The 16,151-nt window shown below is 48.5% G+C and overlaps 1 protein-coding gene across 1 annotated transcript; it reads right to left on the bottom strand.

Annotated features, from left to right (window-relative positions):
• Nucleotides 1–737: 737 nt before the first annotated feature.
• map3k21 (mitogen-activated protein kinase kinase kinase 21) lies at nt 738–11,656 on the bottom strand. Its single transcript, XM_068741225.1, has 11 exons — nt 10,849–11,656; nt 5,011–5,191; nt 4,773–4,921; nt 4,459–4,634; nt 4,005–4,245; nt 3,682–3,804; nt 3,162–3,257; nt 2,491–2,641; nt 2,243–2,337; nt 1,188–1,976; nt 738–1,108 (listed from the first exon to the last, which is right to left on the bottom strand). The coding sequence occupies exons 1-11, from the start codon at nt 11,654–11,656 to the stop codon at nt 738–740; spliced, it is 3,180 nt and encodes a 1,059-aa protein (XP_068597326.1).
• Nucleotides 11,657–16,151: the final 4,495 nt, after the last annotated feature.

Genomic DNA, 16,151 nt, shown 5'->3' with positions numbered 1-16,151 from the left:
CTGCACGTCTAAAACCTCCAGGGCAACGAGGAGACACTTTCATCCCTGCTACAGGAAAACAATCGGTGCTGCAGCAGCCGTTGACTCTTCAAACACTCATAAAACAGCACATATATAATACAAAACAGGCTGATAAAGACATTTACATACAAGGTACAGTTACTTTGTTCAACATTTTATGGGTACGTGCATGATTCTCAAGTCAATATAAAAGAAATAACAAAACAACCTAAAAGCATGAACACATCATTTTGAAACGGACACGGAATGTACGTCCTGCTGGTTGCTACGGTGAGGTCAAGTCTCTTCATATTAAATTACCTATAAAAATATATATATAAATAAAAAGGTGAGGGTATCGTGTTGAAAAATCTGCAGCAGCGGTCAACGTTTAGCTGCAGCGACAGAACGAGAGGGGAAGAGGGTGATGGAGAGAGAGAGAGAGAGAGAGATGAGCACCGAGGGACCGGGGGGAGGGGGGGGGGCACTCACGTTCTAAGGCCTCAGAACGGCAGCTTGTTCTCTAACCGAGATGAGAACGCCTCTGACAGAAGTCTTCAGTCGCGCTCTAGAACACTGACACTGTTCTAGAACTAATAGAACTTAAAAAATAAGAAAGCAGAACAGGCAGCATGGTTGGAAACCCTCCTGGAGTTTTAGGCCGAAGACAACTTCTGTCTGCGCGTTTCTGGAACACTCGCTTGGGGTGAAATGAACTTTGACCAGCAGATCCCCGTTCAGGAGAGGAACTCTTTCTCCAGCTCGAAGACGGCGGTCCGGCCCGGAGAGCTCTGGATGCGGCAGAGCGGGACGGTGCAGTCTCGCTTCTGTCCCTCTGTGTCCATGTCCAGCAGGGAGCAGCCCGTCCCCGCCTCCGGGGACAGCGCCACCTTCAGGCTTTGTGCCGTCTTCTCTCCGGAGTGGTGGCCCAGGGAGTAGCTCTTGTTGCGTCCTCGCAGCAGGGCCCAGGCGTGGGGTTTGGCCCTGAAGGACGCGGGGCGTGGTCTGGAGCAGGGGCCCCCGCCCGGGGGCTTCTCAGACACGCCGTCCTGCTCCTTGTCCTGTTTCTTCGGTGTGGCTGGAGGAGGCAGAGCGGGCAGGCCGTTGCCTGGAAACAGAGCAGACGGATGTTTTAGAGGCATGGGTACTTGTTTATGCCCCCCCCCCTCATTGGATAATGTACTTACTATTGTGGTGGGTGTATTTCTTTCTGCGTAAGCGTGTTCCTGTATTCTGCTTGTCCTGCTCTGGTGTCGGTTTGTTAGCAGCAGCCCCGCTACACTGGCCGTCCGTGGGAGCTGCTGGGCCGGGCTTGGGGGGGTCTGCGTGAGGACCGGCAGCCACCGGGTCAACCTTCCCGGGACTGACCTCCAGTACCGCCCCCTCAGACGGCAAGAGACTCTTGGTGGAGTTGCATTCCATGATGGCCGACATGGAGATGAGATTGACCGGTTGGGCGGCGGTCTGGTTCGACATCACCTCATCTCTGCGGGAGCGGCCGCTTGGCGGCGACGTGCTGCGGCGGAACCGGGTCGCGCGCTGAAACAGGCCCTCCTTCTTCTTCTTCTCCTTCTCGTCGCGCGGGGGCTCGTAATCTTCCCCCGGCGCAGAGTTTTTGAGCGCCTCCCTGATGTCGTAACCGAGCGCGACCGACACCAGCAGCGCTCCGCAGCCGTACAAGGCCGAGTCAGTCTTCCGGCGAGCCGCCGTTCGCTTCAGGCTGTTGGTGGGGGTGAGCTGCGGCGTGGTGGAGGCGGACGAGGTGGACGTGGTGGTGTAGGGGTCGTCCGCGGTCTCTTGTGGGCCTCCCTGACCCCCCGCGTCTGCCGGCCCACAGTGCCCGCCGGGGCTCTGAGGTAGCTGCTCGTCCCGCCACAGAGGTAGATCGATGTACACCTGGTTGGGGAACTTGAGCTGCTTTGGCTTGGAGCTGCCGTCGCATTCTGGCGAGAGTCCCTCGTCTTTACCGGCCCCCGCTGAAACCACAGAAGAAGAAGTGCGATAATAGAAACAACAACCTGCCGGGCCGTTCAACAAACAAGCATCAATGCCTAAACGACACGTAAATGACATCAGGATCCATCCCAGAGGGAAATCCAATTCCATTTAGCGTTGATGATAACAGTGACTTTTAAAATAAGAAATTCACATTTAAATTCATACATGATCGCTATGGATATCAGCAGTACTTGTACTGCTCTAACAATCTATCTAATAAATATATTCATCATCATCAGCCCACCTTGTTCAGCAAACAGGGCAGCAAGAGGGACAGACTTCTGGGACTTTTCCAGGCTGGTGGACCAGGGGCTACTGCCGTCTGACAGAGGACGCACTCTGAGGACCACAGCAAACACCAGAGGGCATTTAAGGCTCGGCTTTGATTTAGGTTTAGGTTTAGGCCAGGACCAGTGCTTGGCAAATGAGGGGAAACAAACACAGGTTGTTATTCGTTTCGTCATCCACAGTGTGATTTGTTTTAAACTCTACCTCTCTGCAGCAGCAGGCCTCTCTTTGCTCTGCGCTGAACTGGGGCCCCAGGTCCGTCCTTTCTTTTTGATTCCTTTTTTCACGTCATCAAACTCCTCCGGCCTGAAGAGGGCGCTGCGGCCCCAGGTACGGTTGCTCTCATCTTGAGTCACTGATGACACAAAGACCATCGGTTTTACTGTCGAATCAAACGACTGCAGCAAGCCTGGGTGGAGAGTAAAAAACCGCACAACCGACGTTGGACCGACGTTCCCCTCGCCCCGAGAATATTAGTGATAATTCAACCCTTTTTTTAGAGCACAAAATGTCACCGTGATGTATATTAATTTTGTTATAAGAGCTAGTCAGAAGTGTGTGCTAATCACCAGGAAGGTACAGTCCACCCCAGATGTCATGGCAACAGGCTCGGGCCAGAATCCCACGCAACAGAAAAAATCTAATCAACAGCAACCCCAGAAAGTTTTCACAGGAGTCGAATATTCAATGGATGGCGAAAAATACAAACAGAAAAACGGCGGACTGGCCCGAATCTGTGGCGTCCTCCTCACTGTGGTCACTTGTTTCCAGATTAAAGAGGACGCACTGCCCCAAACACCAACGTCAAAGTTAGCCAAACATTACGTGCAGCGCTGCCGTTAGCGTTACGTTACGCCGGTAGACAAGGTGCTTGCCTTTGCCTCTTAGCCCACAGTTTGCATCGAGCTCATTGGTCAGATCGACCTCCTGTTCGTAAACATGCAAAGTGCGTCTCTGCACACGGGAAGTCACTGAGGAGGGGAAACGACACGTTATCGCTGACAGGCAGGAGCGCGTGGGTTTCTGCAGCATCAGCACTTATTCAAATAAACACGAGTTCATCTGCCTTAACTTCACCCTCTGGGGAAAATTTCCAATTTGTTAATTGTGGATCGATACATAAACTTAACTTCAACGGTGTTATGTGGTAGGAAAGTGTCGTTTCAAACTATACCGAACGCGGGGATCCATTAACGGGTTCCATCGTCTACCTTAATGACGGTTTTCCTGCTGGCCTCAACTGATTCTCTTTAAACGGAGGTTCCACTTTGATCTCAAAGTCACAATGGACATTCTTAAACCGCTGTACAGAATTGTGACCCACGCTCGAGAGGAAATGGTTTCAGCTGGGCCGGAGTGATTTCTTTATCGCAGTTTTTCTCCGTCTGAACTTACGCTGAATGGCTCGTAGTCGGGGGATGAGCGTGGGACTGCTGGGGGGGGAAGAGCTGGTGCTGTGGAGGCTCCGCCTCTTGTCCATGGACGGCGACGCCTGCACCGTGATCTTATGCTGGAAGTCTGCAGCATGTTCACACGCATGGGAAACACTTTCATCACAACTGCTAGCACAAGCAAACCGACCCAGGACGTACAAGTATTTAAAAACTTTCCACAACTTTATGTAAACGTTTAACAGACAGTCAAAAAGAACGTTGGATCACACAATTCCTCAGAGTCGACGCGCTGATGAGACCGCGGACAGGACTCCGTTCGCTCACCTGACGGCAGGCTGATGCGGTTTCCATCCTTCAGTTTAAGGCGGGAACGCTTGAATTTGCCTTTCCTCTTCTTCACGTTGGGCTTGTCTTTGTTGAGCTGGAAGATGAGGATGTTGAGCTCCCTCTCCAGCACGTTGATCTCCCGCTCCGCCAGCTGCTGCTCCCGACGCTTCAGCAGCTCCTCCTGAGACTTCTGTTGGAGGGCGGCCCGCGTCAGCTCCTCCTCTCTGGAGCGCAGCTCCTGGAAGAAGCCGGCAGAAATAGATATAGAAAGAAACACACCGGGGGGGTTTCATTCTTTTAACCGACAGCGAGTTGGAGACGATCAGATTGTCCATAATAAATGACTGAAGATTCATTATCGCTCAAACAAACCCCAAAGGCAAATATACACAATTGACAGGCGGTGTGTTCCTCACGCCGTACGTCAGGCTTCTGCGCCGCTCTGCCGTACCTTCTCTTTGGTCCTGAGCTCATCAAACATCTCCTGGATCTCCACGCGCCAGTCGTCCTGCATGCTGTGGAAGGAGTCCTGGGGCATGGTGGCCATCACCGCCTCCTCGATGGCGGACAGCTGCTCCAGGATGCAGGAGAAGGAGGGACGCACATGGGGGTCCTGGTCCCAGCACTCTGGACACATCAATTCAATGCGATGATGCAGAAGACGCCCGCCTTCTTCTACATCGCATTCATTGTTGCGTTTCTATTCGTCTTCGGCAGCAACAATGGTGCCGCCTGCTCACAAACACCCTACCGCTGTCGATTTACCTTCCATGAGCTTGGCAAAGGGCTCGGGGCAAGTGGAGGGGATGGGTAGAGTTAACTTGTTGACTGCCACGCCGTAAGCAACAGCCAGGCCATCAATCCCACGGTACGGCACCTCCCCCGTCAGCAGCTCCCACAGCAAGACGCCATAGCTGGAGCAAAGGAGGAGGAATTAAAGGAGGACGTCAGACACATGATCAGGAGCAGATCTTTTAATCATATATATATATATATTTTATACCCCCAGACGTCACTGCCTTTGGAGAAGAGAGATGACTTGATGACCTCGGGGGCCATCCAGGAATATGTGCCTGCAGCTGACATTTTTGTAGTTTTGTGCCACTCCCTGGCCAGGCCGAAATCGGTGATCTTCAGGGTCTTCCTCCCGATGTCGTCATTTTCAATCGTTTCAAGTAATAAAACTGAAAAGCAGAAGGCGACAGGGAAGACACGCGAGGCGAAGAGATTATCATCCAAAGAACGATCGAGGGAACGGAAAGAAGGAAGATGGAGAAAGTGAAAACAGTAATTCACGTACCGGTATGTCAGAGTAACAGTATCAGTGATTAGTGTAGCCAAGTACAGTTTGGAACAGGGCTGGACTGCATTTGAGCAGCAAACAGTAATTTTCTCAGCTCAGCTCTATTCAGAAAGCACTTTAAACAGAAAGCTGAACTACAGTTCTGTACACAAGAGGGACAATAAAATAACACCAAAAGCCGTTTATATAAAGCACAAATGAAGCGGGACCAACGTCTCATGCCGAGTTGAACATTTTAAGATCAGTTTTATAAACAGACAGTGAACTTCATGCCATATCATTCTGAGTTTATTGTCTTTACTGCTTATCCTTATCACGGGGAGCCGCAGCCTACCCCGGCCAACATGTTATATTACATTTTGAGACCAAATGTTCTGGGTTTTTATCTCCACTGCATCGCCGTTCTAAATTATCCGCTCCTTTTAAATCATGACTATTATTTATTGGTGAGCCACAGCTCGCCTGGCGCCTCCTCGGCCCATCTTGTGTTTCTGCCAGTGCGGCCTCGTTTACGCCACAGCTGCATGACCCGGTTGGTGTAGCTGGTCGCCATAGCGATGCCCCACAAACATGCTGTGAAATAATTTCCAACTTGATGCACACGGACGCCGCGCCACCAAATGCAGAAACGTCTTCACCTCCTCCACTAACCGTGGCGTGGATTTCCACGCTGCCGGCGAGCCCCTTTGGGAACGTGCCAAGGACCAAGTACTACGAGGGAGTAGTCACATCTTTCTTGCGTTCCCTTTCTTCAAGAATATTAGTACCTTGTGTGCCGATACGCCGCTGCAAATATAAGTTACCAAGAAGTCTTTGATCCTTTCAGGATTAATTTCAAACATTTGTTTTAGCCTCTGCCAAAGACTCCTCACATTACGGACTGTCCCTTTCCATTATTTACGTGCCGTCCATGCACCACTGCAGGTGAGTGTCAACACGTCCCATCTGTGGATCGTGCACAATGTCACCACACACACGCACACACACACACACACACTTTAAACCCACTTCACAGCCAGGATTGGAAAACCCGAGTGTGTATATGGGCCACACGCTGCGTTACCGCTCGCCGACCTTGGATTTGTTCATCTACAGCGGTACAAAGTGAAACTTGTCCAGCGTCTGTTCTGTAACCGCGTGTGACCCAGCTAACAAAATGTTTCAAGAGTGGTGAGGAGGAACTGGGGAATTTCAGAACAGTGCGGCCAGCAATCCAAAGGCCTTGGGACTAATCAAAGTCAGCTATTTAACAGGCAAATTCATCTCAACCCCCCCCCCCCCCTCATTCACTTTGGATCTTCTGTTATCTGGGTTTGGTGCCCTTACTAGCCCAGGGCACAGAGGCGATCCTCTAGCAAGGCTGCAACAATAGGAATTCCATTACAAACAGGTTACACTAGACCAGTGATCGTGCTCCTACGTCCCGTCTTCTCTCAGTGATTCCACAGATTCCTCCCAGCAGGCTCTGTGGACTTAAATAATGACTTTTGGCGGGTTAGTTACACAACCCAGCGCAGCAGAGGTTTGGGGATAGACCTGCCTGCACTGATTGGCCTATAGTATATCATGCCAAATACTTTCTTTGTAACTCTATGCTACTTCTGTGTCAGCCCTCGAGGAATTTTGGATAAAAGACGCAGCCCCTGCCCCCATGATGACATTACACTACAAAAAGCACCTTTGAACATCAGACCGCCAAGTTGATTGAGTCTAACAGCAGCTAATAATATGAAAGTCTGAGCGTCATCTAAGCGAAGGTGTTTTCATGATGTCAGCTCCTTCCTTTTTTTTTTTTTCTGAGCTCCTTCCTCCCGAGTTTGTAACAGCTGGTGCTCTGAGGACATTCCAACAGCATCATGAACGTCTGTCGACGCTTTGCAAACAAAGCGTTGTTTTCCTTGCATTTTCTGCTTTCTCAGAGTCTATACTTTCCTCAATCTTTTGAAAAGAAAATGTTTCGAAGCCGACAACAGTGCAACGCAATTGGAGATGGATGTGCCTCCCAGGCAGACCCCACCCTCTGTCCAACCCCATTAAATCCCTTTTCCATCAGCGGACCCTTCAGGCAGACCCATTTTTCACGGTGCACAGAAGTAGAGCTGCCGCCTTCAAAGCAGGTCCCACGCTTCTACCCATTGTGATCAATTTCAGTAACAAGATAAAGCAAGTCGAAGCGCCCTTCAGCGTCTGTATTTCAGTAATATTCTACAACCGTGGTTTTAAGAAGAATTATTACTGGCACAAGTAATCATTCGAGTATCCAATACTCAAAGAGGAGCAACATCAAATCCCAAACTTATACACAAAAAGAAAAAAATAAATCTTCTAATTTCACTTCAACCAGCAACAGTTCTTCATGAAGCTGCAAACTTTACGCTAACCGCCGCAGCCGCCCATTGTTTGCACAAGCCTGTAAAAGTCCTGCTCCTAACTTGACATGGCAGTATTTTCATAACTGTGCCAACAGACTACGCATGAGAGCAGGACTTCCTGTACTAAGCACAAACACGGCGCTAAACATTCCCCGACGGGCCCGCCTCTCCCCGTTGAAATGAGATTTCCCCCCCCGGCATTCTGTCTGATGGAAAATGGATCAGGGCTAATAGCTGGTTAAATCCACCTATCATGGTCACATCTCTCCGGGTTACTTGCTCTCAATGTTTCCTCTTCCTCCCATAGTTTGTGTCCGTTTGAGCTCGTGCGCCTTTGGAGTTCCAAAGGGCACTGACGGATTCGGAGGGCAGCTCTTCTCAGCTGTGGGCCATTTTCCTTTTCACCCTGCCCTGCAACAATCGGTGTAGTCAGGGAGAGGTCATAAAAAAAACAGAGTGAAAGCATCTCCACTCCTCCTCTCTCTCCTCTGCCCATTCTTTTCTCAGAGGAAAGACAGGCCGTAACCGTCTCTGTCACTCGGGACAATTGTAGGAAGCTTGAGAAACGTTTTCCTGAAACACCTTGTCTACATTTTAAAACTTTTTTTTTTTTTTTTTTTTTTTTTTTAAATCAGGAATTTCATTTCTTCCATTTGAAATAGCATAAAAAATTAGAAAAGGGTTCTCTTAACCACATCAACCCTATTTTCTGAACACATATCTGTACTCATTGCCATAAAAGAATCATTTACTTTCAGATTGAAAAAGTGCCAGTGGTTCAAAGAGATGATGGGTCAGAAGAGGGAAAGAGGGAGGAAGAGGAAAGATGACAGACAGAAGTGTGAGGAAGTCCAACAGCAGCTTACAACTAATAGGAGAATGCTGTTGTGCACACTCCAAACAGAGTTCCATTCGTTTCAGTGACGCTCGAGCACACACACACACACACACACACACATGCATACCTGGCATACAGAACATGGGTTATGCATGATGGCTCAGGGCCAGGTTTCAGTGAGATTTCTCGCCCTTATCTACTACTTCATGAAGAGTACCACTCCTTGTTGAGGTAAAGCTTTCAAAGCTGCGAGCGGAAGATGGAAGGAAAACAACAAACAAGTACAGTTTATTCCATTTTTTGCTCTTCATGACTTACCATGAACTGAATGACTGAGAACCTACAGACATGCAACTGGACTATTTTATAATACCACGATTATAAAAGGATAAAGTATTTATTTTTTATAGGTTTAGGAAGTCTATTTATTATTATTATTCTAAAATAATATATAAACAAAAAGATAAAAAATAATTCCAGTATTAGCTTTTCAAGTTTAAGCCAACTGTTGCATCCAAATGGTAGACATGACTAAATAATAATAATAAGAAAACAGGAGCAGAATGGAATAGGGGGGGGGGGGGGGGGGGGGAGGTACGTAAGGAGAAAAATAACGACGTAAGAAGGGAAACCCCCTCAGTTTGAGGCAATAAAAGAGTACCGCTGCTCTCTCGGAGATTAAATATGAACGGAACAAAACAAAACGAGGGCTTTGAGACCCTCCGAGTCCTCGCCATTCTTCTGTCCACAGTAGCCTAGCAACCGCTGCTTGACCAGTCCATTGTGCAAACGTATGTTAAGCTTTTATCCCTCATTAGCAACATTCCTCCCGGCAGGCTGGGATTTTACAGATTAGGTTGAAAAACACAAAAGAGATTGAACCAATCTTGCTGACTTCCAACATATTAGTTTACAGGATAACCACTGACCAAATAGCTGCATGTGTGCCAGTGCGGAGCATGTGTACACTGGACGCTGAAAAATGGCAGGCTGAGTAGTTGAGTGAAGATGGAGGAGTTAAATGCAGCATCTCCCGCAGCTTGCTGAATAAAACGCTAACCACGAATGCAGCCCGCGTTTCCAACATATAAACGAAATGAGAAGTTGACAATTGAGTGTTTGACATGCACGTATGTATGCACCTACAGAAACACATCCGCACATGCTTCGTCTTCACAGTCACACATTCCCTTTAACAGCTGGCGATATGGTATGGCAGACCTAATCCCCATATGGTCCTGGTGTGATTAGAGTTTCTGGTCACAAAGGGGTAAATAATGTGTGGCGTCTCATTTCACCCACAGACACAGCAGAGCTGAAGTGGGTAGAAGACTCAGGACTAGTTTTCTCATCAAGTACTATCCATTCATCATTTAGTCTTGGAAAACTAGTTTCCCAGCCTATTGTCGATGATCAATCCACAGAGGAATTAGCACGGCTGCTGCAGAACATTCCTTCTGGTAGTCCTTACAGGTCCAGCATTACAGAGACCGAAATAAACTACTTCCTCTGTTGTTACAACGTGGATAAGTTCGCTGTCTGACTTCTTTTTGTCCCGTGACCTGTGGCATTATCTCTGGTTGATCAAGCACATGGCCCGACAATGTGGACCCAGTGTGTCTGGTTATGTTTGGTGAAATCACTGACTTTATTTGAACAGCATTTCAGCCTGGGACGGTATGTGTGTTTTAAGGGATGAGGGGACAAGTGGCCATCCCAGCTGAGCAAACTCTGACTTTATCGCACATCCTCTCGATACTACCCCCACCCCCCACCACCACCACTTAATACTCCCACAGACCATTCACACTTCTTTAAATCCATCCTAAGTAAAGGATTGGACCGGACCAGTGTTGTCTTTAAATGAGTGACTTCTACGTTCAAAGAAACTACAATGTAGACTTTATCAAAAATAATTCCTACTCAACATCCTAACAAATACGTATGAGGTCCACGTGTCAGTAATATAAAACAGTATTCTCAAATCTATCATTAAGAATACTGTAACTACAGCACACTAAAAAAAACAACAACAACCTAGTCCTTTCAGAATAATGTCCTGTTTAAAGAGTTTGTGCGTTTTTGGGGTACCATTAAAATTCTGCAATAGATAAAATACATTCTTATCACTATTACGCGGATTCTAGAAATAGGAAAAGTTATATGCGTGATGACCAGTTTATCTAGCAGACCTGAACGGTGACCAGACGGGAATAAAAAAATAAAATACCGGCTGCTGCAGGTGCAAAAGGTAGATGGTTCCAAAATGGTCCTCAAAAAGCTCGATTGAAAAAACAACAAACAAACACAAACAGACCACAAGCTTACTGTTGCTGGACTTCAGGTCACGGTGGATGATGGGCACCACGGCCTCCTCGTGCAGGTAGTGCATCCCGCGGGCGATCTGCACGGCCCAGTTGACCAGAATGTGCGGAGGGATGCGCCGTCCGGCCAACGCCCGGTTCAGCGTCCCGCCTCGGGCGTACTCCATCACCAGGCACAGGTTGGGCTCCTCCAAACACACCCCCTCCAGCTTAATGATGTTGGGGTGCTGCAGCATGGAGAAAAGCTTCGCCTCTTGCTTCACACCGCCGGCCGTGGCGGTAATATCCTCGTCCGGGTCTTGCCGAGCCGCTTTCACTGCGACCTCCTGATCTCTCCACGTTCCCCGGTAAACTTTCCCGAATCCACCGACGCCTATGATCTCCTCCAGCACCAGTTCACTGAAGGGAATCCGGACGGGCGAGCTCGGGACTCGCTCCGGTACCCCCTCCGACCCGCCTGTACCGGGCAGGCGGTAAATAGCGGGCTCGTAGGTGACATAATTGGAGGGGAAGATACCGACCCGGTGGTTGATTTTACCGGTCCACCAACCCTCGTCCCCGGAAATCGCCGCGTCCTTGGACAGGACTTCCACCACGTCCCCTCGCCGGAGGCTGAGCTCGTCCTCGCCGCTCGCCTCGTAGTCATACGCGGCCGTCCAGAGGGACCGCGTCGGGCACAGCGGGGCAGAGTGAGCCCAGGAGGCCCGAATCGTAGGCGCATCCGTCCAGGCATGATCCACGGTCCCGGTGTCGGTCCCGGTGCCGCCCGACCGCCCTTCACCGTTTGGGAAAGCGGCCTGCGAGACATTCATTTCCAGGTCGCCGTGGCGGCACCATAGGGTGCGGCGCTTTCAGAACAAAATTAAAACTTCAAAACGGGACAGAGACACTTTTTAAAAAACGTCATGACGTCCACATGGACGTGGACCAGCCGTATCAGAACTGAGATGCCCCCCCCCCCTCACACACCCCCCTGCGCAGAACGGAACTACGTCCAAAGTCCTGTGGGGCTAGAGAACGTAACGTTATCCACGTCGCCACTCCGGCTCAGCGCTACGACGGTCGGTAACTAGCCGGCAATGCTACACGGTTAGCCGATGACTTTAACTGGTGTCACCGCCTCATGGGCTGACAGTCAATACCAAGTCAAAGTCACAAAGTAGTGTATTAATCTCAAATTAAGAGAAACATTACTTACTAAGCGGGTAGCTGCTAACGCCTGCTAGCTAAAAGGTTAGCCATCTACCGATGGAGCCCGAGCCCGAGTGTCCGCAGGTGCTGCGGGGGAAGGCGCACCTGCACCATCCGTCCGGGTGACGCGAAAGAAAGCGAGTCTCGACGACCGAACTTGTCTTTGAGAATCGTCGGTAAATAGAACAGAGTCATCGAATCCCCCAAAAGCGAACTTCACTCGCTCCGTGTGTGGACATTTAACCAGGAATTCCAGCTGCATCTGCTACCGGGTTAGCTTAGCATAGTTCAGCCTTCCGACGGAGTCGGGGAGTTTGAAAAGTTGCTCTCTCCCCCCTCTCAGCTTTGAAGATTTCCCCCCCCCCCCCGTCGGGGACGCGAATAACAACCGTCGAGTCAACGCGGAGAAAGCGCGTCCAACATCCTGGAGTTTACCGCAACGATTCCTTCATTATAACTTGAGAAGAAGAAACAAATCGGTCAATTTCAATCGTCGCCAAACTAAGATGGACCAAAGCGGCAGCGACAGAATCGAGCTGGCTGAGGTGCTCTCTGATTGGCGGATTGTAGGACACGTGATCGTTACAAGAGGAGGGGATGGGGGGGGGGAGCTTCGTGTGGGAACGTGTGGTGGAGAGCGCGCGCATTCAGGGAAATTATGGGAATACTACCACGTACGCACGCACACACGCACGCACACGCACACGCACTAGCGAGATTACACCACTACAACTACTGATTTGCCGGCATACAAAGGAATTCGACTTCATAGAAGACGAGTTTACACAGTGCCAGGCCAAATGAACAAGGATTTACAATCAGATAATGATAACAATCTAAATGTGGAGCCTGAGACATATGGCATATAGGGCTACAAATAATAAGAATATACATAATATCGCTTATTATGTTTAAGATATATATGCACACGTAAAAAAACAAAAATCACATTACATTACATCTAAGCATCAAAACCAACCCTATAGTTTCATGCACGTTATATGATTGATTTCGCCTGTTCGTGCGCGGATAAATACTGACTGTGGGAGAGACGAAGGAAGGGGGGCGGAGAGGAGGGAGGGGAGGCGGTCAGAGTTGCGCATCTGTGCAGGCAGGAGACGGAAACCAAAAGGACGGGATGAGGACCACGGCAGCAGCAATGGTGGCATCGACACTGGGATGGGAAACGTCCGATGAGAGGAGGACACGGAAAACGGCCGATGGGGTGTGAAGCAGGGGGCTCGGGAGACGTGCTGCGTCGCATCGCCTCAACATGGAGGCGCAGTGAGAAGAGAATCGTTTCAGTGTAGCCTAGCAGCAGAGGCAGCATCATCATCAGCATCAGCATCCGGCCAGCCTGTGCAGAGAGGATTCAAGCGGAGGATGGGCTCCCACGTCGTGCAGACCCTGCGTCAGGGAGTATGGGCATCCCTCACCGGGGGCTGGTACCACGACCCGGACCAGAACAAATTCAACAACTCTTGCCACCTTTATCTGTGGCTGTTTCTCCTCATGTTGCCCATGTCTCTCCATCTGGTGAGTACCCCCCCCCCCCCCCCCCCCTTAGTACGTTCAAGGCCGCAACGGAGATATGAGGTCCTCATGGCGTCTGTTTTTTTTTTTTTAAATAATTGTCAGATAAGCGTGTCCTGCTCTAATCTAATAGTCCTAGTAAATCAGCACTGTCGCAGGATGTATGAACGCATGACCGCTCCTCATGGCAGATTCATGTTTACGCTCTTGAATACAGGTGCAGTGCAAGGCTGCATTTATAGTCTTTACTGTGGAACATCATGGAAGTAGCCATATATCAATTGAATATATATGTCACAGATGAAAAACCTTGTCGTACACAGTGAAATAGCAAAATGTGGCAAATTAATCGTAATAGAGCGAGTAAAACTTCTGTCCTTGAGTCTCAGTACATTTGGGATGATTGCTTATATCTGTGCGTTCAGGCAGCCCCAACGCTATATCTATCCTCGGGTATAAGAGAGACTGTGATAGCTACGATCTCTACCACTTAGCAACAAATTAAATCTCATGGTTATAAACTGACACATGCGAGACTGATAATAGCACATTTTAAGGGACAATGAGATTCTAGCACTGTTCTGTAGGTTAATAATGACAACATGGATTAATAACATCAATAATACAAGTATTAATTTGTGTAGTATTTATTAAAAATTATTCTAAATAGCGCTTTACAGCAGAGATAAAGGCAATAACGGGTGATACAGTGATGTCTGATTAAAAGAGACTGGCATCAGGAAGGAAACCTTGATGAAGACAAAATGATAAAAACAACAAATGGGTTCCGATAGATCAATGCAGGACCTATTTTTCATCACTAGAGATAAAGAATATACTAGAAAAATGTATAATTGATCTATGGTTGAATAAATGATCCACCATTATATGTAAGGAACAACATGATCATAAGGTTTACTAATACATGAATTTCATCTAGTACATACACAGAAGAAGAATCGATCTTATTGGCTGTTAGAGCACGAGGCATGAAATTAAACCCTGCTCTCGTTTTAGGAATGGAGATGCTCTGAATATCTGAGGCTCCTTTTCTCCTGTCCGCAGGCCCTGCCCCCAACCGCCATGGCTTTGAGCATCTACTGCACCTCCGTCACTATTTTCTTCATCCTCATCAAGCTAGCCAACTATCGGCTGCACCTGATGTTTGACGAGGGTGAGGCGGTGATCCGCAGCAGCCTCTCTGACCTCAGCAAAGCTCCGGAGAAGAAAAGCAATGCCTCAGACGCCTGCCTGCCTGCCAGCATCAGGTGAACACAGTCTTGTTTTAGTGGTATTGTAGTGGAATTAATTTGAGGTTGGTGAAATGTCCTTGTTCAGAGGTTTGGTCATCTGTAGGAAAGTGATGAAGGTCATTCTAGGGCATGTGTGTGAAGGGAACTCAACAAACTGGCAGCTTTGCCCCTTGTGATTTGAGTTTCTTTCCTGCCCGGGCAATCATTGCAAGATCAAGGTCAAAGGGCAAAATCCTTAATGGCACAACTCAGATATTAACATTAAATAGTTTTTATTCCAGCTTCAATCTACCCTTTATAATAATGGCCTTTCCATATTTGCCATCCTCTTTTCTGCTGTTACTTTTAGTCTCCTCCTTTTCTGTCTGAATGTGTCTATTTTTCTTTCTTTAATCCATTTTTGGATTATGTTTGAAGTGCTTGTGGAGAGATGAAACAGCAAGTCCAGACAAAATTATTTTTAGTGGCGCTTCTGTAAATCATATGACTTTAAACACAACATCCATAAACTCTCCATTTCTTCTGTTCTACTGCTGGACGTTCGACTTGTCCCATCAGGGATCGCCATAGCAAATCAACCTTCTCCACTTCATCCTGTCCTTTGCATCGTCCTCCCCAACACCAGCCACTCTCATGTCCTCCCTCACTACGTCCATGTATCTTCTCCTGGGTCGTCCTCTAGCCCTGTTCCCTGGCAGTTCCATCCTCAGCATCCTTCTACCGATATAGTCCCCGTCTCTCCTCTGGACATGTCCAAACCATCAAAGTCTGTCCTCTCTGACATTGTCTCCAAAACGTTTAACCTTCACTGTCCCTCTTATTGTCTCGTATCTAATCCTGTCCAACCTGGTCACTCCGAAGGAGAACCTCAGCATCTTCTAGCTCCGCCTCCTGTTTTTTCCTCAGAGCCACTCTTTCTAAGCCATACATCAAGGTGTCAAAATGTTATTGTCCTTATTTATTTTTCTCCTGAACGCTTGTCTCTTCCCCACAGAAAGAGCAGCACAGTCCCTGACAGTGTTGCATTGTCGATGCTGGCTCGGAAGCGTCCCAGTTCTGTGATCCAGGTGACCGTGAAACAGACTGAAACTGACCCGGGATTGATTGGGCTGGTGAGTGGCATTAAAACGCTGAACAACATGAATCCACATCAGAATCCACATTGTGTCCTAATGTTGCCCACATGTCTCTGAATTCTCGTCCATGCAGGACTGCTCAAAGTCAGATGAGGCGGTGAAGGCTGTAGAAGGTGATGCTGCTCTTTGACTGAGTTCCGTTAACAATCTGGATAAATGAGCAGAGAAGCGTCGCAAATATTCTGTTGCTTCCA

The sequence above is a fragment of the Brachionichthys hirsutus genome, chromosome 7 (genome assembly GCF_040956055.1).
Source record: "Brachionichthys hirsutus isolate HB-005 chromosome 7, CSIRO-AGI_Bhir_v1, whole genome shotgun sequence".
In the NCBI taxonomy this organism is placed as follows: Eukaryota; Metazoa; Chordata; class Actinopteri; order Lophiiformes; family Brachionichthyidae; genus Brachionichthys; species Brachionichthys hirsutus.
This window is presented reverse-complemented; position numbering and strand designations above follow the sequence as displayed.

Bases quoted from the DNA above. Each gene is read 5' to 3' on its own strand.
- map3k21 (XM_068741225.1), bottom strand. From the start codon at position 11,656: ATGAATGTCTCGCAGGCCGCTTTCCCAAACGGTGAAGGGCGGTCGGGC. The intron at 4,246-4,458 runs GTACGGCAGAGC...GGCTTCTTCCAG, and splicing joins AGCTCAGGACCAAAGAGAAG to GAGCTGCGCTCCAGAGAGGA. The intron at 2,338-2,490 runs GTAGAGTTTAAA...TGTGGTCCTCAG, and splicing joins AGGCCTGCTGCTGCAGAGAG to AGTGCGTCCTCTGTCAGACG.